Below are 24,160 nucleotides of genomic sequence, written 5' to 3'. Positions count from 1 at the left end.
TATGTGTTTTGTATCCCCAAACAAAAGGCAAGATAATGGAATCCAGAAGCTTAAAAAATGACTTAGGAATGAAAACAGGAATGTTCTGAAATAAGTATAAAAATCTTGGCAGCATGACCATCTTGACTGCATTTACACGTCTGATCAAGGATGAAGGCAGCGTTCTCCATTTTTCTGTTTTCCTCAAGTTTGTTCAATTTTTCAGTGATATTTATTTTGAAAAGGGCGCTTGAGTTTTTTGAAAGTTTAACGCCCAGGTATTTCACATAATCAGAGGTTATTTTAAAGGGTGTAGTTGTCAGAAATAGTGTGTCCAGGTCATTACCTATAGATACCAGCTCACTCTTCTGCCAGTTAATAGTGTAACCAGAAGCCTCAAAGGAGTTGATAAGTTGGAGTAAATGTGGGATTGAATGTCGGGATGCATGATATGGAAAATTTTAATCGATACCGATAACCGATAATTAACTACTTCGAATGGCCAATATCGATAACCGATAAATTCAGATTTTTATATTCAATATAATCTTAAAATAATCTGAAGTTTGTGTACCAAGGAGAATAAAAACATTGAAGATGCAGTGATGAAAAAGCTCTGGCCTGACTATAACAGCAAACAACAGTACAGACTCTTCACATGTTCATTTATTTTTTGTGAAAATATCAAACAGTTACAATGAGTAACAGTATTTTTTCCAAACAAAAATAAATCAAAAATAAAATCTCCTGTAACTGTTTACACAGGCTGTCAAACTTCTCAAAACTCAGTGTATCAAATATAATCAAATCCCAACTTAAGCAAAAACTGCATCCTTTAAGAAAAGGGTTTCACAGAACTGTGACTTGTTTGTCTGCCAAAAAATGGAGTGAAATATTTTTTAACTATGAAATAAATTAAATGCATTGATATTTCAGCCTCAAATCTAAAAACTAGGGGTGTCAACGTTTACAATTTTTTTCTACATGTGGCGTTATAGATTTATCTTTTTCTATTGCAGTTGTGCTAAATGACCACAAGATGGCGCCTTCGCCTTTGACATACACTACCTCGTAATTCCATTAAATCAAAGACGTTCCACTCGTTATCAGACAACAGGACCGTTTCAGCTGTTAACTTGATATGTTCACTAAGTGTCTTGTCACATTTCTTTAATTTGTTGTACATAAAATCCCTTATGCTAGCTTGTGAAATGCTAGCGTTAGCTCGCTAGCTAGTGTTCACATAGATGCTAGCTGCAGCTTCTGTCGTTGCAGCTTGTTGGGGTGTTCCCATGGCGGCTGATCCCTCCTCGATCCCATACTGCTGTTGTGAACCAGCTTTGTCTGACACAGCCTACAGTAGGTTCCATTGCCACACTGCGCGCCGCTCGTTGTCAGCTGCATTCACTTCCCCGAGTCAACTTGAATGCAACACTGGCTGTGGCAGCTTTTGGAAGCTACGGAGGGGTGCATAAACCCTTCTTCTCCTTAGCAGTCAAGATGCAGGGCAGCAGTGAACCCGCAGAACAAACCCGTGCTGCAGTTGCGTCTCCTGGAGCCAGTTAAAGGCGCAGCACGCCGACAAGCAGTTTTACTGAACCCATTAATTTATCGGTTTAATTTATTGGATTAAATTAAATTATCGGATCGATAAAAATGACGTAATTTTTGCCCCAAATCGGCCGATAATTTATCGGACCGATAATTATCGTGCATCCCTAATTGAATGTTCAGGGTCTGATACAAAAAGGGCGATATCGTCTGCGTATAAAGAGATTTTATGATCAAGTCCACCGAGTGTTACAGGTTTAAAGAAGGCATGCTCCACAATGCTAATTGCCAAAGGTTCGATGGCAAGTGTGAAGAGAAGCAGCGAGAGGGGGCACCCCTGCTGTGCCCCCCTCTGCAAAGTAAAGGCAGGTGACCTATCTGAGTTAGTCAGAACAGATGCTGTGGGATGAGCATTTAGCATGCGTACCCAGGAAATAAAAGACAGACCCAGACCAAATTTCTCCAGAACCCTAAAAAGATGCCGCCATTCCACCTGGTCGAAAGCCTTCTCCGCGTCCAGACACAGGACGGCTTGCTTACAGCTTTTGTCAAAAGAATAATACATAATGTCGATTACACGTCTAACATTAAAGAAAGAAAATCGATTAGATATGAAACCTGTCTGGTCCGTGTGGATAATGGAATCTGTGCACCCATTGAGCCTTTTTGTGAGTATCTTAGTAAATATCTTAAAATCTAGGTTGAGCATAGAAAATGGATGAAATGATGAGGGCTCAGTTTCGTCCCTGTCCTGCTTCAGCAAGAGTGAAATATTCACGTCATATAAGGTTGGAGGGAGTTTGAACTTCTGGTTTTCACCTGTTATTTAATTTTGCTTTCCCTCTTTGATTGGCTCCAGGCCCCCCGACTCTGAAAAGGGTAAAGCGGCCTGGAAAATGAATGAATGAATGAATGTTGTTGTTCTGTGTGCAAATATGAAACTCAGAAAAAGAGATTTGGGATAAAGAAAAAAAGCAACTACGTTACCAAGAGTGTGGCTTTTATGATACTCCATATTCTTGAAAGGTTTCACAGTCAAAATGCAGCTTTCCTCTCATTCACACATTGCATTTTTCTAAAACTTAACAGCATCTTTCTCTTTGACGCTGGATCCTTTTGGAACAACATTTACTGTTTATTCCAAACATGGAGGCAGCGTCGACCATCGTCTGCTCTGAGTTTATCGGCTGTTTGATGAGAAAAACGCTCAAACGGTTGGTGTCATTAAATGAAGCAGTTTCTGTTTGCTCTCACGCATCGATCCAGTCCTCTTTTATTTATTTAGCACAGCGAAGACGTCTCCAAAGTGCTGTACACTAAAAGACAGCGATTTGAAACCAATAATCACTTCATGCTACGGCTGTCAATCGATTGAAATATTTAATCGTGATTATTTGCATCCCTGTCTGCAGTTAACTTGATTAATCGCAAATTGATCACACTTTTTTCATGTTCTCTAAATAACATTAAAGGAAACAGACGTCGGATATGAAGAGGCTGCTTTCAAGCTGCTATGTGGCGGCCATCTTGTGGAGGGGCCGCGGTTTTAGAACTGCTTCTCCTTCTTCTCTTTGGCGGACCACAAACAGCTTTAAGGTGCATAGCGCCACCTACTGTGTGCAGATTCACATCACGTAATAAAAAATGAGTGAAATAAATTAGCGGCGTTATTCGGACCTTGAATTAACTGAACTCGTTATTATCGAGCTAATTTTGACAGCCCTCGTAACGGGTGCGCCCTGTCTTCAGTTTGGTGTGTGTGGCTGTGGATGTACCCGGCTGTGGCCTGGTCGACCTGGTCGACCTGGTCCAGGTCGTGCATCAGTTTAAATCATTCTTGTCTATGTTGGACTCGCAGTATTGTTTCCAGACAGGTTTGATGTACCTTCATTTTTTTGAAAAGCCTCTCCAGTGATGTCCAGACACTCCACCGGTGGATGTCGTCGTTGACCTGCTTCCCTGTTCTGTCCTCTGGCGCAGCGTTCTGATGGCTCAGCATGCGACGGCGGGTCGGCGCTACCTGCGAGCCTTCGTCAGCGGGTTCTTCGTGGCGGTTCCCGTCACCGTCACCGTGCTCGACCGCTTGGCGTACGTGGCGCGAGTGGAGGGAGCGTCCATGCAGGTGAGAAGCTGCACGTCCAACGGCAAACCTTCAGAGAACACTCAGAGGGGCCTGCAGCAGGTCAGAGGTCGCTTGTATGTCCCCGAGCATGACTCAGCGCCGGGTGATGTCTCAGCATGTTCATGTATCGCAGCTCGTCGGTGCGATGGAGAACTTTATCTGTCGTTACACTTAAAGAAGAGCGCAGTTCATGTCCTGACTTCATGGTCATCCTCAGACATGTTCCATTGTGGAGATTAACTCTCTGGTTTAAGCAGTGCAATGTTTTAATATTTAGAATTTTATGATGATTAATTATATCCAAGCTATAAATGGGTAGCAACGTAATCTTTTTTCCAAAGCAGCTGATAAGTCCGTCCATTCAGCTCCATCAGCAGAATGTTCAGGGTGAGACGACACTGAGGCGTAAATCATGAAGAAAGTTAACCCGTTTCTGATGAATCTAATTGCTCGATGGTGACACTGTTGTTGTTTAAACTGTTTGGCGGTCAGCTCAGTCTTCATAAGCAGGACTGGAGTCGTTCTAAAGATCTTTCAATGCTTTGCTGATGAGTGTGAAACTGAACGTCAGGTTTCCAGCGCCCGGACCAACAGGAAGTATGAGCGGCGGCGCTCTGCGGCCTCTCAGCTGATCATTTCCCATCCTCGCCCCGTGTTCATAAGGAGTGATTTGGTTTTTCTAATAAAAAGATATTGACTTTACTGAACAGAGAGGAGGTCAAAGTGAGTTTGGCGCTCTCATCTTTGATGCCTTTCAGTCAGTACATGGAGTTTATCGACATGTGACGTTTGGTTGGTGAGACCAGCTTGTTACTTCTCACTGGTTTTAATTCCTTTTTTAATTACCTGGACTCAGCCATTCAAACCACGCGGCATAAACCAGGTTACACATCCATCCAGGAGGAATTTGAACCTGGACCTTCCTGCTGTGGAGTGAGAGCACTAACCACTGCCCCACCGAGCCATTTCAACGATCCTTCAGCTGTGTTTTAAATTTCTAACAGAGTTAGAAACCTTGATGAGATGGTTTCTATCTCAGAAGCTCTCATTAGCCTCAGTTTAAGGCTCAGCTGTTACTCTATCGTTTCACTTCTCACAGCTACGTTTTAATTTGAAAGAAAAAGTGATTAATGGAAATTATTATTAGTAATAGTAATTATTAGTAATAATTATTATTAGTGCTTATTAGCTACCTGATGGTTTTTGAATCAGTTAATAACTAATTTTTTAATACCTGCTGGAAATCAGAGACAGATGTGAAATAAAACAAATCAACAAACAAAATCTGCTCCACTGCAGGATTTTTTTATTTTTGATAACTCATATTGTTTTCATGTTAAAGGACAGAATTTCTGCCTGTCAGTACCACAGACTTAAAGGTGCTGTAGGCAGGATTTGCTAGTCAATGCTAATTTTTCTGTGTTTTCTTTGGATTAAATGTTAGAGTATCCATTGATAATCCTTTAGGATTGTAGCATAACTGCTCTACCGCGAGGGCGCAGCGTTTCCATCTGTCTCTGTTCTGAGCTGAAAAGGAATCTTGAGAGCTCCAGGTATCTTTGACCAATCAGGAGAGCCCATGGGGCTCTAACTGTGATTGGTCGAGGGGCGTTCGTCGCACGTTCTTGTGGGAGGGGCTTAACTTGCGTAAGGGCGTGATGTCAGAGAAAACAGGACAGGATTGGCTGTGCTGGGTTTCAAATGGCCATCTTAGATGGGTCAAATCGCCATCTTGCTTAGGTAACCCTAAGCAAGATGGCGGAGATGCGGAATCCTGCCTACAGCACCTTTAAAGTGTCAAAGTGAGTTTTATTGATTACGACGCATGGAAGACACAGTAGAGTCCAAGAAACGTCTCGTGGAAATTCCACCACTCCTGTGACTTATCAAGAATCAAAATAGATTTCAAACTATGACGATTATTGCAAAGCATAGCGGAGCCACACACTCCTTCATCCATTCATCCATCCATCATCCCTCCATTCGTCCGTCCGTCCATGCGTGTTTTCTTCTCTATAGTGGCAAATCACCTGAAATATCTGATAAATTAGAAACAATAAAATGTAAAAACAATCTTAAGATATGTACGGAAGTTGCATAAAGAGCCAACTAACGAGCCACTTACAGTCACAGTTTCATAAGCTGTCCATGGAGGCGGTTGGTTGATAGTTTTGTTCTCGATGCAAGCGGCTGTGGACTGTATTTCTCTGACTGTCGCCTCTTTTTTTAACCGTCAGCCGTTTCTGAACCCGGAGGGGGGGTTGGAGAGTGACGTTGTGCTGCTGAACCGCTGGAGTGTGAGGAACTACCAAGTCCAGCGAGGAGACATCGTGTCCATTCTGTGAGTAAAATACGACGGAAAGACGAAACCCAGCGTCTCGTCCCGACGTGAGGAGCGACGGGAGACTGCTCAGGACATTCTGGAGTCTCCATGTTCGCAGATGATATTGTCATTTATGTTGAGTCTTGTGAGGAGAAGTGGAGAGGGTGAAGGTCGTGAAGGTGGAGGAGTGTGAAGCACTGGGAGCGCTGGTACCCCGATACTAGATGTACCTCTTTTGGTCAAACGGTTTGATTACATTATAAGAAGCATTCTATTCTATTCTGTTTTTATATTCCTTCTATTCTAGTGAGTGTAATCTTAACACTCCTACCAATTATTACATTTCTATGTAACTAAACAAGGCAGATCACAGTATTTTACAACGAAATACATTGAAATAAAGCCGTTAAAACTCTTGATTCATCTCAAGATGAGTAAGATTTCTCATGAAATGCATGAAAGCAAAGAGATTAAAATGCTCGATCTTAGGACCTTCAACTCAGGAGTTTACAGAGTCAAACCTGCCAACATGTTCAATTTAGGAATATGCAGAATGTACAGGAATCCATGATACAGGATAGATAGATAGATGGAAATGACAGGAGTCAAACCGGAGCTCTTCTTATCCAAAACTTAAGAGAGTAAAGAAGCTTTGTGCACCGGTGGAGAAAATCCAGTTTTTCTGTGTCTCCGATGCCTGAAGGTCTGTTAAAGAAACACCTGCTGCTCTGAGCCCAGTAAGAAATGAAAAGAGGAGGATAAACTCCACAGAGGGACGGTGTGTCCTCCATAGTTTGAACATTTTGAAGAAAGACGTGTACGGTCCCCACATGAAGGCAGTGTTCATCAGTTTTAGATGAACAGACTGCTGCCTCGTGGTCCAGCTGGGCTCTCGGTTCTGCTCTCGGTCTGCCAGTCGGAGTGAAACTGGACCGTCTCCGGGGAGTTCATTAGAAACGGCGGTTACTTTAGGTCAATGATGATTCCCTCTTTGTTATATTTGTCTTTTGCATGCTGTTCTGGGCTGTTTATGCTCATGGCTCATATATTTGACACCCCTGCTTTAAAGTCAGGTAGCAGGCATTCAGACCTGACTCATCCAGCCGCTGCTCTGGGAACCTCCAAGCAGGTTTCTCTCACCTCACCACTGGGAAGTGGATTAAAAGCTTTCATCATACTTAGTTTATCATCTATCAGCAATTCTGCCTTGGATAATGAGCTTCAGATCATGAAACAGATCTTCACTGTGATGGAGCTTCTATGTCCAAACCGTCTGTGGCCACTAGATGTCAGCGTTGTACCTCTGAATGCTGCTGCAGTGTCACTGGAAATCCTCCATCGCTGTTACAAGATCCGCAGCAGGAATCAAGCTCAACATTTTAGCAGCTTGTAAAGTTTAGTAACGGACATTGTCGTGCTGGAATAGAGATCCACCTCTGATTTTTAGGCTCTGTCCATGCTGATGGTTAATGAAGAAATGGAGATAGATGGAATCCTTATCACCTGTTCAGGTAGGACCGATACCCACCAGGATCACTGTGATATGGAAGCAGGGCGGTGCTGTCTGTGCCACCTGTGCTGTTTCTCTCCAGGGTTCTGATTGGCCAGCCTGGCTTCATGCTTCTGCTTACACCGCCCCCTGTAGGTCTGTCCCGCTCGAGTGTGTGTTTTTGTGAATATCCGGGTGTGTGTAAACGTGGCCTGACCTCCTTCAGACTCCTGCAGCTTCATCTTCCAACAGATCATTTTAATAAGCCGTCATATTATTACAAACCAGCACAAACATTATCTCACTGCTGCCTTTGTCCTCAGTGTAAACAGCTTCCTGTGTGTGTGTGTGTGTGTGTGTGTGTGTGTGTGTGTGTGTGTGTGTGTGTGTGTGTGTGTGTGTGTGTGTGTGTGTGTGTGATGTGTATCATGTGTCCAGACTAAGAACTGATGGTTTCTCAGTTCTGCATCTGATAAATGTACATTTTTAGACATTTTGTGGCTTGATGGCTCCCAAGTGAGTGGAGTGGAGTTGCTGAATATCAAACCTCATCGTGCTTCTTGGTTCTTGGTTCTGAATTCTTCTAACCGAGCCACCTTCGACGTCTCATAAACAGCAGACTCGTCCCATCTCTCCCGGTGTGTCATGTGGAAGCCGTAGACGAGGAAAAGAGTGAGCCGGACTTGATGGGACTCGAATCAGGGATTTGCACCAAATGAAATTTGTCTGGAGCCACAAAATACACCTGAAAAAAATGACTGTACATGCAAACCCAATGTCTTATTGCTGAATTGTCACAGCGACAAGTTAGATATATTTATTCCATTTTCAGCTTTTATCACTATTTTATTGAAATGGGAATTTTCACCTTTTTTCTTGGCGCTTCTTACTTTAACCTTCCTGTCTTTAAAGGAAATGAGGTTCAAGTGTGACTGCAGAGGGGTAAGCCCAGGCCTGGTCTCTTCAGCAGCATCCCCTTGACTGGGACGGACAGAGACAGACAGAGACAGACAGGGATGGACAGGGACGGACACAGTGAGAGACAGACTCTTCCTTTAGTCTGTGGAGGCCGTAACTGATGAGGAAAGTTAAATTCCCACCACATCGTGTGCCAGTCCTGTGCAGACAGTCCATTCGTACCGGATTTAAATGGAAATGTCTCTGTCATTTCCATATGATTAAGTCAGTTCCCATCATTTCCCGGAATACTTGTTCGAATAACTGATAGTGGAGAAATGGGTCAGATGATTTTAGAATTCATGCCGTTGTGGATTATAATTCCTATTAATTAGTATTAATGACTTGCTTATTAAATATGTCTATAGGAGTTTTCCTCATAATGAAAGAAGAAACTCCTGCTGCTTCACTTTTACTACCAAATGTACCAATCTGTCATCTTTGTGATATAACTTCAAAATTTATATCCGTCATAAACTTAATAATAATGCGACTTAATAATAAACAGACATTCTGTCCACTCCAGCGTAAGATCTCTTGAAGTGTACTCTGAAGAGGTGAAATTGTCAGAAAATAGCACTGCTGTTCGTTGCAGTTGTTGGTGATCTTAATCTTATGGCTGATCATTGATATACATTTGAACTGGAGTGGCGTTAGCTGTCAGCTCAAGCTGAAATCAAAAGAAGGAGACGGCACTCAGAGAGCTGAACGTGGCAAGAACTGAAGGTTCAATCACTTCCTGCTCATCATTTTCTGTTACGCTGCCATTTATATCAGAATCCAACCACAAATTTTGACTCATCCTGTTAACCCAAGCAAGCCACACACCCATCAACCAACCCATCAACCAACTCATCAACCAACCAACCAACCAACCAACCAAACTACACACCCATCAACCAACCAACCAACAAACCAACCAAACTACACACCCATCAACCAACCAACCAACAAACCAACCAAACTACACACCCATCAACCAACCAACCAACCAACCAACCAACCAACCTACACACCCATCAACCAACTCATCAACCAACCAACCGACCAACCAACCAACCTACACACCCATCAACCAACCAACCAACCAACCAACCAACCAACCACCGAACCAACCAACCAACCAACCAGCCAACCAACCGACACACCCATCAACCAACTCATCAACCAACCAACCTACACACCCATCAACCAACTCATCAACCAACCAACCGACCAACCACCGAACCAACCAACCAACCAACCAACCAACCAACCGACACACCCATCAACCAACTCATCAACCAACCAACCTACACACCCATCAACCAACCAACCAACCAACCAACCAACCAACCAACCAACCTACACACCCATCAACCAACCAACCAGCCAACCCACACACCTATCAACTAACTCATCAATCAGCCAGCCAACCAACCAACCAGCCAAACAACCAACCAACCAACCAACCAAACAACCAACCGACAAACCAACCAACCAAGTAACCAACCAACCAACCTACCTACACACCCATCAACCAATCAACCAGCCAACCCACACACCTATCAACCAACTGATCAATCAGCCAGCCAACCAACCAACCAGCCAAACAACCAAGCAACCAAGCAACCAACCAAACAACCAACCAACCGACAAACCAACCAACCAACTAACCAACCAACCCACACACCCATCAACCAGCCAACCAACCAACCCCACTGAAAACATAGACTTCCTGTCAAGGTAAATAAATCAATACAACACAACAGTGACAGTTTTCCATCCCTGTTTTGGTGTTTTGGGCAATTTCCTACCAGAACCTCCAGATTACCACCAGATAAATAATCAGTGCAGAACTCCACACTGAGCACACAGCGTTTCATTGAAGACTCTTGTTGTACTTGACCTTGCAGTCATTCTCCATAATGAGAAAACTCAAAACTCGTTGTGCTTCCAGTGCTGAAGTTATTAGAATGAGGTGCAGAAAATAAATGAGAGAGGGACCGTTTTTATTCTCTCTCTTGTTGTGTGATGCATTGTGGGAGCTGGTTCTTGGCTCCTCTTACAGGGATTTGTCGTCTTCATTGGCGTTCCTCCCTCCCAGCAGCCTTCAGTTACTCAAATGACACAATGAGGGCATGAAGACTGTGCTTTAATGCTGGAGGTATGACAGACGAGGAAGCAGGTGGAAGGAAATAAGTACTTTCTGTGTCGACTGTTGGAGTATTTCCTTCATTTATGTGGAACTTCTTTTCTTTATCTCAGCCACAACACAGTGACAGACGACCGTGAACTGAAGGTATCCGATATCACTTCTGATCCTGAAATACTAGTTACGGTGTTTATTACCAGCTGCTCAGCATTAATAAATCCATCGTTATCTCCATAGCAGCAATTTGTAAATAACTCATGACCCGCAGGAAAAAAAACAACACATTCAGAGAGTTCTCAAAAAACCTGTCCTCATCACAGATACACCCTTCAGACCCTGAACTGCAGGCCTTTGGCTCTGCAGCATCCATTCACTGATGATGCCTCCTCCGTGCTGCGGGGCATTGTGGTCCGCAACAATGAACTGAGCTGAATGCTCCCTGGTCCATGAAGACCATGAGGCCCGTGCCTGGTGGTGTGTTCAGGGACCTTGCAGGTGGTCGTGCTGATGGCATCGATGGTTTCCACTGGTGTGACAGGACACTTGGAGCCTGGCACCTCCTTCAGTGTGTCGTTCATCTCCTGGTCCCACACTGTTCATTTGAGTTAATGGTTGAAGCGAGTTGCCTCGTCATCAGACTCACTGAACGTCTGCTGCTGCTCTGTGATTGTGAACTGAATGCTTCCAGGCAGTCTCTGCATGCAGGATGAGCAGAGCAGAGTCTTTAGGCTGTGGTCTCTGCCTCTCATGAAAGTTTCACGGGACACTTTCAGTCAGAGGTTAGCAGAAGGATTCCTCAGCCGCCGCTCGCTGTCCTCCTAGCCGCCCTGGCTGTGCCTCAGTCATTTATCACGTTTACAGCATGTCTGTGGAGGGACTGGAGGTCACCGTCATGAGCGAAGTGTTTGGGCTTGTCTGTGTTTTATCATCTAACCGGCACCCCGCTGCCCGGATCAGATGAGAGGTATCAGGAGGGGAACTCGATGCCGCCATGTTTGAGGGCTGTTCAGACGGGGAGCTGGAGGTCAGGCTCCACACAGCAAGGCCCGCAGAGAAGGAGGGAGGCTCTGCAGTCTCCGGGAAAAGCTGTGAGGCTGGGGAAACATTTGTTGTTCCTCACATGGACAGGCTGCAGGGGCAGCAGCTGGGATTTCTGGGAAGTTTTACCACTACATGAGGTGTTGACCTGGATTTGAAAGAGATATTTTTCTGACAACCTTACGTGCAGTTCCCAGAAAAGTCAGCTCAGACCCGGACACGCTGATCATGAAGGTGTATTAGCTCTTCGGTGAGTCAACACCTTATCAAGCTGACTTGATAAGGTGTTATGTGTGTTTCATCACAGTGAAACACAGTCAGAAGAGAGTTTTGCCAAAGTCAGAGCAGATTTTGTGCCGAGACGACGGGACTGTGAGCCTTGATGTGGGATTTCTCCAGTCACCTGTTAGTTTCTCCCCTGTACAGGTAAATGAACCTCTTTTTAAAGAACTTTCTGTGGAAACATATATTCTCTCAAGTATTCTCCTCCTGCAGCAGACCTGGCCTCTCAGGTCTGCCTGGAACGTTATCCTGATGAATATTGATCAGAATGCTCTCTGCCTTTCCTCGTTTGGCCATTATTGCTGTGAGTGATCAGTGCACACTGCTGTGGCTCGTCTCGGTGTCTTATTGTCCCACAGAGAGGCGGCAGGACGTTTCCTGGCACCGCCTGACATCGCTCCCGCCGCTGATGGGAGGAATATGCGTTTCCATGGTTACCCTGTTCGTTTTGTTTTTCACCGAAGCACAGTGAGCGACGTCAGAGTGAAATCTTCACCCAGAGCTTCATCTCACCTGGAGGTTCGCTCTCACAGCCAAACACAACCCAAACCCTCGATAAAGACACAGAACCCCACCAACAGGTTCCTGGACACGTTTTATGTTAAAGTAATATTAGATAAATCTAAAAGTTTGTTTCCATCAGGTGTTTCATGATCTTTCGCTCTGTGGAAGAGTTGAATCTTCCTGGAATTGACCAGATTGTTGAATTTCATTGTTTTTATAGTTGGATGAATTTGTTTTGGTGCATTTATTTGTTATTTTGTGGAGAATTAAACCTAGATTTGGGTTTTTTGTCACAGCTGTTGGTATCTGATGTTGAGCTATACAAGGATTTGGAGGCTCAGAATGTCCCAAAAATGAATGAGCTTCAAAATAAAAGCACAGGTGCTTCAGGTCAGGGTTTGGTTGATGGTTGAGGTTTGAAGTTTGGAGGGTTTTGAGTCTTCATGATGTATTTCATGTATTTCAAAACGAGACGTCTGAAAGGAGTGAGTCCTGACAGAGGAGTCTGAGAGGGCCTGGGAGGAGATGACCCCCCCCCATCAGGAAAGCAGTCACTTTCCTCCTCAGCCGCTCAGATAGCATGAAGCGGCGCCGCTGTGCTCATTAGCCACGGGACGTTTTCCTGTTTACTGAAGAAATGTAGAAATAGAGTAGAGTTATTTCTTTGTGTTCTGACACGAAGAAGAAGTGGGTGCTGTCTTCGGGAAGCCGTGGCTCTGACAGGAAAAGCTTAAAGCTCGCCGTGTGTTTATTTTCGTCACTCCGGAGAGGATGCGAGCCCGTGTGTGTTCTCATCAGCGCACGGCTGTTTACCTGCCGCTCGTCTTCCTGCCACTGCCTTACTGAAGTCTTCACACAGCCGGCAGTGCAGAGCCTGCGGCGGCAGGATGCAGAACAAATGCAAGGGCATGAATAGAAGGACTGGCAGTCAGCACCCAGGTTCAGTCCAGCCATTAGGTCTGCGCGGGACGGACAGCACCTGATGGAGAAACGACAGCCGACGTTCTTGAGCCCGTCGTTCCCCGTTTCCTCTGCGGCGCTCATGCCGCTCATGCTCCAAAGACAAAACGCCTCAGATCTTTTCTCCCATAAACTCCAAACGTGTCTCACAAATCCGTCACTTCGACCGCCGCCTGCCGTACTCTCCAGGACTGTAACTGCTCCTGCTGCCACACTTTATGTTGCTTTGTGTAATTAAATCTCTGGATGCTCTCGGTGCAATCGATGGGAAGTCCCGGCTCGGAGCGGGGTGTGTGAGCAGATAGCTATCGATCCGCAGGGTGATCGGTGGCTCCGGCCTTTCCTTCGTTAGGCTGGGATCATTACTTCCCCGATTGTGTTTATTGTTTCATTAGGAAAAAAGTGTGTCATGAAAAACCCATCAAGTCCAACCAACTGTCGGCATGGAAGTGAGACAGGATGTCCCTCCTTTCATTTATTCTAACTTTATGTGTTAAACTTTAGATATTGGACCAGAAAGAAAGCTGTACTTCCTGTTAGCGGGTCCAGCTCTGTAGCGACCTCCCGGCCCGCCCTCCTCATCACGACCCACTGGAGAGGAGAAGCTCTCCACACGGGGCTGAGTTTCTGTTGGCAGCGCTGAGGCTGACTGCTGCTCCGGCTTCAGCCTCATGTTTAAGCATGTTGGAATTCCCGCTCCGCTGATTCCTGCCGCTGGTGTCTCTGCTCCGGCGGGGCGCTGATCCGAGCCGGACCGCGGGGCGCCTCCCGGTCCTCCCGGTCCTCCCGGCAGAGGCGGCGGCTGCAGATTGCTGTCAAGACTTCTCTGCAGGCAGCAACAGAGTTTGGGTTCTACCAGTAAATTTCTTTTCCAAAACGTAGCTGCCCCCCCTCTCGCCCCTTCACACTCCCACAGTGCTGCAGTTTTTATTTTTCCATCTTTAACTTTTGGATAAGAAGCAGTCGAGCGTTCAGCGTTCCGCCGTTAGCGGAGGAGACGGCGGTTTCAGCCTCAGCGTGAGCAGCAGTGCGGTCAGCTGGGTGAAAGCGTGGCTCGCTGCTGCCGCCTCCAGCGTCCTGCAGCAGGACCGCGGTGCTCAGTGTCTTCTGAGATGGACATCAGACCGACTGGGTCTAGAATTGTTTCAATTGCTGTTTTAGTAAACCAGGCCTGTTTGTGGTCTGTCTTCATGAAACTCTGTTTTCCTGATGAAGCAGCTTTCGCCTTAAAGCTCCTTCTGGAAGCAGAAGTGCAGCCCGGTGTCCACCCTCAGTGCGTCTTCACTGACCGATCGATCGGGACCTGAATGGACGCCACTCAGAAAAAGGTCAAGCAGATAACGGCGATCAGATCAGCGCACTTTAGAGACACAAGGCAGAGTTTTCTCTGTGGAGCTTCAGCCAGCCTGTTGGGAATCCCTGAGAGGAGCTGGACTTGTGGATGTGTCTGCCTGCATAGAATCAGTAGCTGGAGGAAGTGTGAGGAGGCCGGCCGCTGCAGAGCTGTAACCCAGCACTGTGTTTCCTCCGGTGTCTGTTGACCGCAGCAGATTTATTCTGTAAGAGAGCTACAGTCCGGTAGTCTCAGAATCCACAGCCTCCGTTGTCTTGATTTCATTTATTTATTGGAGCCCAGGCAGTCGGGAATCTTGAGTGTAGGCTGTCGTGTAGCGTGTTTTTCCTGGACTGCTGGAAGCTCCTCATCGTGCTGCAGGACATGAAACGCCTGCAGGCTGGAACAGCGTCATCTGTCACGGCGAGGAAGCCTCTCCGGACAGGAAGTGGCTGCTTTAAGTACCGCAGTGTCTGGAGAGCTGACAGACAGACAACCCTCCAAACGCATCGACAATAGAGATAAGTCACTGTGAGGAAACCCACTTCGACCTCTTGCCCCAGCATCAGAGCGACCGCCGTCCTGGAGGAGCACGGCTTCCGAGGCTCGAAGGATCCTCGCTGTGTTTCATCATTCTGTAATCCGGCGGGGAAACGCCGCCGCTCTCAGCGTCTCAACGTGAGACCCGGGCGAATTGCATGTGGTGTTAAATGTTCATCCAGGTCGTCATGGTAACGACAGCACGGCGAAGCGTCTTGTTATGCAGACCGAGAGGCGGAGCGGCCTCCTGTAGCACCGCCATTCATCCTGGAGAGCATCCAGCATGCAGGCCGAGCACACACACACACACACACACACACACACACACACACACACACACGTCTCCAGAGAAGCATATTATTCCTATTCTTCTTATTATTCCTGTTGGCTGTTTACAGCAGCACATCTCACAGGATCCATTAGAAAGGCTGTTTTCACTGTAATAATAATCCAGCTTCACACCGCAGAACACACACCCCGAACACACACCGTCCTGTTGCTTGTGTGTTTTTCCAGCAGTGTGTTTGGCTGCTCTGCCATGGCGTCACAGACGGGTGAAAACCGCTCGGCGGATCGTCCACCGTCAGATTCAGCACACGATGAGGCTGCTGCGGTTAGTTGGTGCAGATACGTTCCTAAAGTAATCAGTACTTCAGTGCTGCGATCAGTGAGAGGAAGTGGTGTTTGGGCATCGTACCCTGCACTGGTTATCTTCCATAGAATCACCTGAAAATTACTTCAGTGGCTTGGTACTCCACAAGGCCAATCATGTTAAATTATTAAATCCAGTGCATGGAAACAGTTTATTCTCGTTCAGACAGTCGCGGTCTGGAAGTGATGTATTTGCGGTTTGTTGTTCAGCTGCTCCTCAAACCTTCAGAAAAGTTAAATGGAATGAAATGTTTCAGATTAAAGGCTTTCCTCAGTGAATGATATGTGGCTGAGCAGCACATCTTTCTTCCACCTCAGTCCAGGAAGTGGTTTGACCAGGACTGTGTTGAATCGGTGAGATGTGAATCTGCCGGAGGATCTGCTTACCGCAGGGGAGCGGATGCTGCTGCGTTACCTGCTGAGTGTTTCCTGTTTCATAATTAACCCTAGATTTATTGCCTGGGTCTTTCCCTCATTAGGGGCTGTAAATGAGAGCCGGTGCGCGGATCAAACATCCCATTAGCCGTGTTGGTGTGTGAACGCCGAGCGACGCTGGCGTCTGTCGTTGCTCTCGTGAGGTTTCCTGTAAAGAGGTCAGAAACCTGCTGGAGCAGGAAGCTCGTCCTGCTGCAGCGCCGACTGCTGCTTTAACCCTCTGTGGAAACACATGCGACATGTTACTGCAACGACGAGGTCTCGGACTGAATTTACTGACACTGATGTTTCTGTGCTCTTTTGGTTTGCTGGCTGTGTTCAGTGGCCTGGTCCCTGACAGACACCAGCCCCGGCTGATTTCCAATTAGAAAACCTGATCAGTAGCAGATTGAACTGATCTGGAACTCAGCATGCCCTCCTTGATAATAATGTGACTTTCCTCCTTTTCTAGTCGTCTGTCGCTGTGATTTATTACACACACACAGTTCCTAAAACCACCCAGCTGTGTTCATGTGGAGTTAAAGGAGGAAGCAGTGATTCGTACGTCTTCAGAAGACGTTTCATGTTTCATCCTTCATCAGTGTGGTTTAGTTTCCTCCTGTCTGCACAGATGTGAAAATACAAACATATTTCTGACAGTTCTGGGTTGAACATCTTCCAAATGGTGCAAGAAGTTTGCAGACTGAATGTTGCTGATGACCAGAAGCAGCTCTGGGATGACGGGCGGAGTGTGAAGGAAGACCTGCTGGAGTCTCGTCCTGTTCCCCCCCGCTGTGAGTTTTGTCTCAGAACTCCGGACTGGATTTATCAAGTGAGATTAGATTTTTTTTTTTTTTTATGCCCAGAAAACAAACGATCTGATTCTGACGGCTGCGAACAGCAAGAGTTTCAGGTCAGCAAGATCCTCCGTCAAGATTTTGAAAGCAGCACATTACATGGATGAGTTGAATGCATGATGGCTCAGGTGCATGATGGGTAGGCGGCAGAGGCTCCAGAAACCTTCTGCTCTCCATATTAAATGACGGAGCCTCTCCAGTGCCAGCTGAGAACCACTCCAGCAGCCGTGTGAGTCTGATCTGGTTATGTCAGGTTGCTCTCAACGAGCTGCTCGTCGTGTAAATGTGGCCATGAGAGCAGCCATGAACCTCAGGAAGCTATTCACAACCGCAGGGTTGCAGTGATGTAATCTCTCCTCGGTCATTTCCTCCACAGAGGAAGTTTGTGAGACGTACGTTTAGACAACAAAGAGCTGTTGGAAACGATCATTTCCAGTTTTCAGAAAAGCCAGGTGTTTGGATAATGGTTGTTATTCGTTCAAGAAAACTTTAAAAATGCTGTCATTTGTCTGCCAGGCCACTAGTCGGTGCTCCGGTCTTTATCATGTGACACTATCCACAGAACATAACCCAGTTTCAGCATTCAGACCTGTTTATGTGGTCCTGTTTTATCGCTCAGTGTCTGCTGTGTCTCCTCGTATGCAGACGATAGTGTGGTAAATGCTACTGAACATACGTTCTGTTGGAGAAGCTCCAGAACCCTCTTTTGTTGCTGTTCTTTGTTGCTGTCTCATGTGTGTAGTGACGTTCTCCCTCTCACAGGACTGAAAGGAAGAAACTTAACCAGCTGATGACACTGGGGAGAATCAGGGTCTGTGACCTTTACCCTCTCAGAGGGTAAAGGTCACAGACCCTGATTCTCCCCAGTGTCATCAGCTGGTTAAGTTTCTTCCTTTCAGTCTTTCTGTCTTCTCTCAGGATCACATCTGTGGTGGTTTGACTCCAGTAAGTCCTTGCTGCTGTCTGTACGGGTCAAAAGAGGAAATAAGATTTTTCTGTTCTCAAACGGTGAATAAATTCCGTCTGATTTAATCAAATTAATATTGACACATTCAAGTGACTCTCCTGCAGCTGACGTATTCAGAAAGTCCAACCTGTCCTGAAAAGAACGAAGTCTAACAGCTGCTTCTACGTCTCAGGGTTCAGGTTTTACTGGCATCTTCACACCATGAAGATGATCCATGAGCTTCTCTAAATGTGACGGAGCAGAAGAAGAAGAGCTTTTCGATCCTTAACTACTGGAAACAGTTTAGTGCTAATGAAGGTTTGGGAATCTGTGACTGATCAGACCTCTTCCGTCTTAGATCTTTTCCTCACTCCTCATCAGACACTTCAGAATCCGCTTGTCACTGAAGTCCTTCTGCATTGAAGATCAGACGAAGCTTCCTTCTGTTCCCTCTGATGATCTCTGATAGGAAGAGGACTGCAGGACTGTTATATGCTAATGAGCGCAGCTATAGCCTCTAAAACTGGAAAACCAAACGCACACTTCTTCAACCACACTTCAACACAAACCACTCATTCAGCCTGGAACTCCACAGTCTACCTGAGGACGTCCATTGCTTCATGACCGCGGTGTGGGGCTGGTTGATATGGCAAAGAAACAGAAAAAAGACCACAGTTTCCTTTTTCATATTGTCCCATTTCGATTTTAATCTCGGTTTTCTTTAAATGATACCAGTTTTAAAGCGCCTGTACTGAAAACTATAGAAATTAGAAAGTAGATGGATTGAAGCAGATTACATCAGACCGGTTTAGACCGATAGAACAACCAGTTCAACGAGTGAAGAAAATATAAAATACCAGTCAAGGAGTTTATGGACCTATGAGCTATGGACCAGTTCCTGGGTGGTTTGGTATCGGCTGCAAAGAAAGAATAAAATGGTCTATTTTGAAAGTGCATATTTAAATTTCCGTTTGTCTGCATTGAGTTTTATTTTGAAAAAATGCTTGGCTGCCATCAGTGCTTCTTTACAGCGTCAGTTTTTTTGTCGTGCATCGTTAAGACCTTTTTCTACACCAACGACCTCCACAGTCCCAGACCTGACTCCAGCATCATCTGTGACCACTAGATGTCACTGTATGACGACAGGAGGCCGTATTGCTCGTCGAGCTGCTCTCAGTCGCTCTCATGGAGTCTAACACACTCTGGAGTGTTTGTGCCTCTCGGGCGCCACGTCTCCTGCTGGCCGAGCTGGTCAGTGGCGACGCCGTGCACGTTTTTTATCTCATTCACACCCACTGGAGTTGATGAGGGAATCGTTCGCAAAACACGCAAATGACTCCAAGGAATGAACCTCTGGGCTGTGGGTTCCCATCCCTACCTGGATCTGCCATTTGCTGGTCTTTCCCCCGTTTATGTGCTTGTGTTTGACTGAAATGGCCACAGGTCGGTCCTGAAGGAAAATCACTTTTTTAGTGTAATAAGGTTTAGTCGTGTTCATGACTCTTCCATCACAGAAACACAGCTTCCCTCAGCGGGGAGGACTTCCACATCAGGGCTGTGAGAGGAGAGATGCTTCCGCCCTGGAGAACACACCCAGCTGTTTCCTTTGACCATTTTTAATGAAACATAAACAGGCTCGTTCCACGTCACTCTTCCCGTCATCTTTGTGAATTTAAGTATTTAAAGTTCGATAAAACATTTTGGAAAGTGTTGGCTTGAGGCGGTGGACGGAGAGAGAGCCATGAACCTATTCCAGGGAAAAACAGTCTCTGTTTAGTGTGTGTGTGTGTGTGTGTGTGTGTGTGTGTGTGTGTGTGTGTACATGCTGGGCCATAATGAAACCCAGAGAGAAATCAGAAGAGGGGGAAGCTGTCGGAGCCTCGTCGTCCTTTCTTCTTTCTCTCCTTGTTGTTTTCTCCTCCACCTCCTCCTGAGCTGCTGCTGCTGCTGCTGCTTCTTCTTCTTCTTCTTCTTCTTCTTCTTCTTCTTCTTCTTCTTCTTCTTCTTCTTCTTCTTCTTCTTCTTCTTCTTCTTCTTCTTCTTCTTCTTCTTCTTCTTCTTCTTCTTCTTCTTCTTCTTCTTCTTCTTCTTCTTCTTCTTCTTCTTCTCTTCTTCTTCTTCTTCTTCTTCTTCTTCTTCTTCTTCTTCTTCTTCTTCTTCTTCTTCTTTTCTTCTTCTTCTTCTTCTTCTTCTTCTTCTTCTTCTTCTTCTTCTTCTTCTTCTTCTTCTTCTTCTCTTCTTCTTCTTCTTCTTCTTCTTCTTCTTCTTCTTCTTCTTCTTCTTCTTCTTCTTCTTCTTCTTCTTCTTCTTCTTCTTCTTCTTCTTCTTCTTCTTCTTCTTCTTCTTCTTCTTCTTCTTCTTCTTCTTCTTCTTCTTCTTCTTCTTCTTCTTCTTCTTCTTCTTCTTCTTCTTCTTCTTCTTCTTCTTCTTCTTCTTCTTCTTCTTCTTCTTCTTCTTCTTCTTCTTCTTCTTCTTCTTCTTCTTCTTCTTCTTCTTCTTCTTCTTCTTCTTCTTCTTTTCTTCTTCTTCTTCTTCTTCTTCTTCTTCTTCTTCTTCTCTTCTTCTTCTTCTTCTTCTTCTTCTTCTTCTTCTTCTTCTTCTTCTTCTTCTTCTTCTTCTTCTTCTTCTTCTTCTTCTTCTTCTTCTTCTTCTTCTTCTTCTTCTTCTTCTTCTTCTTCTTCTTCTTCTTCTTCTTCTTCTTCTTCTTCTTCTTCTTCTTCTTCTTCTTCTTCTTCTTCTTCTTCTTCTTCTTCTTCTTCTTCTTCTTCTTCTTCTTCTTCTTCTTCTTCTTCTTCTTCTTCTTCTTCTTCTTCTTCTTCTTCTTCTTCTTGCAGATGCTGCTGCAGATGGACTGAAGTGCCAGCACAGATCTCCTCCATGAAGCAGATTTATTTAAAAGTCATTTATCTGAACACGGTCTAAAAGAGGTGTGTGAGGCCACATCCACGGGCCCGGATGGTAAACGTGTTTATTGGTCCATGAACTCCCAACCTGCAAACCTTTCTTCTGTCTTTGTCTTCCTCCACTGGATTTTTTAAGATTTAAGGAAATAAAATGCTTTAAATACTTAAAAAAAAAAAAGATTACAATGCCTCAAACGTGTGTGCCGTAACACCTAGCCCACACATGTGACTATAACTAGATGTTAGCATCAGACCAGTTTTACTAATCAGACAAATAATTCATATCTGTATGAGCTGCACTGCGAGCCGCCATCTTGGAAAATTGCGTCATCGCGGGCGAAGGAGCAGGGCGACCGGAATGACGTCCTGCCTAATTTACACATCAGCGTTGGGTTGGCAGCAGTGTGTGTGCTGTGTGTCTCTAAGCTAAGCTAAGATAAGCTAAGCTAAGCTAAGCTAAGCTGTCTGGTCCTCAGAACATGGCTGGTTCCAGTGACAGATCCAAAAGTTAGCCCACCCTGCCATGTAGCTCCAGAACTGTTTTTGACAAAACCTTTGAAACGAGGCTGGAGATCGGATGAACCGAGTGTCACGGTGAGAGCGGCCACACTGCGTCTGGAGACAACGGATTCCTGTAGAAACAAGTCGTGTCTGCAGCTCTTAGAGGAAACATTTTAGATTTTAGAATATTTCAGAATCTGAATTCTTCTCACTGGGACTGCAGCTGAAGGGCTTCAGTTTGTAAAAGCAGTGTGTGGCATGTTTCTGACGGACTGCTGTAGGGAGAGTTTTCAGTTTTCCTGAGAGGGACAGCTCATCCAGAGCATGGTCAGCTCTGTCCCGTAGATCTGGAGACGTGGATGTGGCTCGTTATGGCTCTGGCACTGGCGGTCTGTGAAGTGTATGAAGACGGAGACCTCCCCACCGTCAGAGGACAGGAGGAAATGACCCCAGTGTCTGCAGAGGTGCAGCTGGTACTGGATGAACCCAGTCCTGCAGCAGGTCGCACCCCGTCCCACTGGTCACACCGGCCGGCCGTTACGTAAGGCCACAAAGTCAACGGCCAGAACGAAATGACCAGACGTCCTCCGGTCTGGGCACTTCGCTTTGTCCTGCCGCCGTCCCCGTCCCGTCAGTTGTACCTCTGCCGGTTCTCAGGACGTTACGCCAGTGAGGTCAGTCCTTGATCTCAGCTCGATGTTCCAGTTACTCAGACCCCTGAGACAACCTGACGTCTGCAAATCCAGCTCCTCGAAGGGTTCAGCTCAGCTTTATTCAACATCTTAAATAGGCTGTATTATCTGATGTTAGAGGAAGATGCTCAGGATGCTAAGCTAACATTAATGTCCGTGCTGCCAGTGCATCACTACTAGCATCATGCTAGCCCATATTTTCCATTGTGTTCATCAATAATTCTGAAGCCTTGGGACGGTCAGCAGATGATGATGCTGGGTTCAGGTCTAGTCTGTCAGACACAGCGCTGACTCGGTGTTTTCTCTCAGACCCCTGCAGTGATCGGAGGTGTGTCCTGTTTTTTCCCATGAGCCTCTGCAGCCAAGCGTCTGACCGGCAGGAGTCTCTGAACTGAGAGGAGAGGCGGGCAGGCAGCTGTGCCTCCATCTTTTCTGGCTTCTGTTTTATTGGTGAAACATGGTTTTTGCAAGTTGTGTCCTGCGACTGTCCGCCATGCCTGCTTGTTCACAGACACACTGAGACCTGAGCTGAGATACCGGTAGCGCCGCCATGACAGCTAGCTAACCAGCACTAGCCTCAAAGCTATGCTGTCGGGGGGGTTTGCAAAAACACCCAGAATGCAGCAGGTTTTTGCACATTTCACTGTATTTTGCACCAGAAGGATTCATTAAAATGGGCTTTATGTTGAGACTTTTGAAGTAATCATTCAGTTTAGTAAAAATCGAGACACTGCCATCTTATATGCTCATGTACGGTTGTTTCAACAAACGACCGTCCTGAGTCAGCGTTTCCTTCAAAAGATACAAAAAGTGAAAGGCAGAAAAAGCCTCCAAGAGGTGATGAACGAGCCCGGTGGCCTCCCGCCGCTCCGCTGGAAGCAACCTTGTACTGGAAGTGTCTGCGATCGGCGGCGCTAAAGCAGCTGCTCGCCGTCTGTGACGCTCTGTCATCTAAAAGTCATAAAAACCCAAAAAGATGACACGAAGCCAGCCGTGTTGTTGTAGCTCCGTCGACCGCTGAGAGCCAAAATAATTGCTGTAAAACTAATAATGTTCCACATGAGGAACGCCAGATAAAAAGGACTTTTTTCATCAGCTCTGCCCTAAATAACGTCTGTAATGGGAGTAATACGGCATGAGGAAAAAAAGCAGTTTTTCCTCCTGAAGCATGTTGGTTGCTTTAAACAGCAGAGCTGCTGTAATGAGAGGAGTAAGTTCCCTTCATGGGAGATCATTAGGCCCGTTGGCAGAACGTCAAGTGTTGGGTAAACGCTGATAATGGAATTGTTTATAATGGCTGCAGATATGAGTCCACAGAGACCGAACCTGCAGCCGGAGCTCCTTCTGCTGCTTCACACCCTGTTGCGATGCTTTGAACACGTGGCTGTGGCGTTTTTACAAACTCTTGTTTTTTCTCTTCCACTGATCTCTTCCACGGGCCATATTTCCTGGATTATAAGTCTCGTCTGTCAGAACGGGCTCCCTGAGGAGAAAAAGAGCAACCATGAGGTGCGCTGGTTTATGGTTCCCATGTTTCCAGGTCCAGACCAAGCACCAGCCTCCGCTGGTAAAACGTGAAGATAATGCGGAAGTGCAGAAAAGCTGTAACTCCAGGGAAATTCCAGCAGGGGGCGATGCTGTTGGTTTCAAAAAGAGCCCGGGTCTCACTGGAACCCATTCAAAAATGCTGATTTTCAGAGTGAAAATAAACACATAAAGCTCCTGGTTTCAGAACATCTTCTGGTCTCTATTTAATTTTTTGGGCTTCATTCAGTCACAGACAGCAGCAATGCAGGTTTTTCTGCCGTCGTACAGCGACACCTAGTGGCCCCAGATGGCATATACGCTTATCTAATCTCACGGAAATTAGCAGACAAGCAACAAAACGGTGTGCGCTCCAGTGCAGGGAATGTGGTCGTTGCTTTGCGTTCATCCCGTAATGCAGAGCAGCGAGCATGAACTTTAAGTCCCAGCGTCATCGCTT

At 45.9% G+C, this 24,160-nt stretch overlaps 1 protein-coding gene across 1 annotated transcript in view; it reads left to right on the top strand.

The window, feature by feature from the left end:
- Positions 1 to 24,160, top strand: part of LOC115391794 (mitochondrial inner membrane protease subunit 2-like) — a 49,382-nt gene that overhangs the window by 3,599 nt on the left and 21,623 nt on the right. The window contains exons 2-3 of the mRNA XM_030096148.1: positions 3,511 to 3,652; positions 5,890 to 5,993. Of these exons, the coding sequence (XP_029952008.1) occupies positions 3,518 to 3,652; positions 5,890 to 5,993 (239 nt within the window). The 5' untranslated portion in view covers positions 3,511 to 3,517. The remainder of the gene's footprint in view (positions 1 to 3,510; positions 3,653 to 5,889; positions 5,994 to 24,160) is intronic.

Source organism: Salarias fasciatus, chromosome 7, assembly GCF_902148845.1.
Source record: "Salarias fasciatus chromosome 7, fSalaFa1.1, whole genome shotgun sequence".
Taxonomy (NCBI): domain Eukaryota; kingdom Metazoa; phylum Chordata; class Actinopteri; order Blenniiformes; family Blenniidae; genus Salarias; species Salarias fasciatus.
This window is presented reverse-complemented; position numbering and strand designations above follow the sequence as displayed.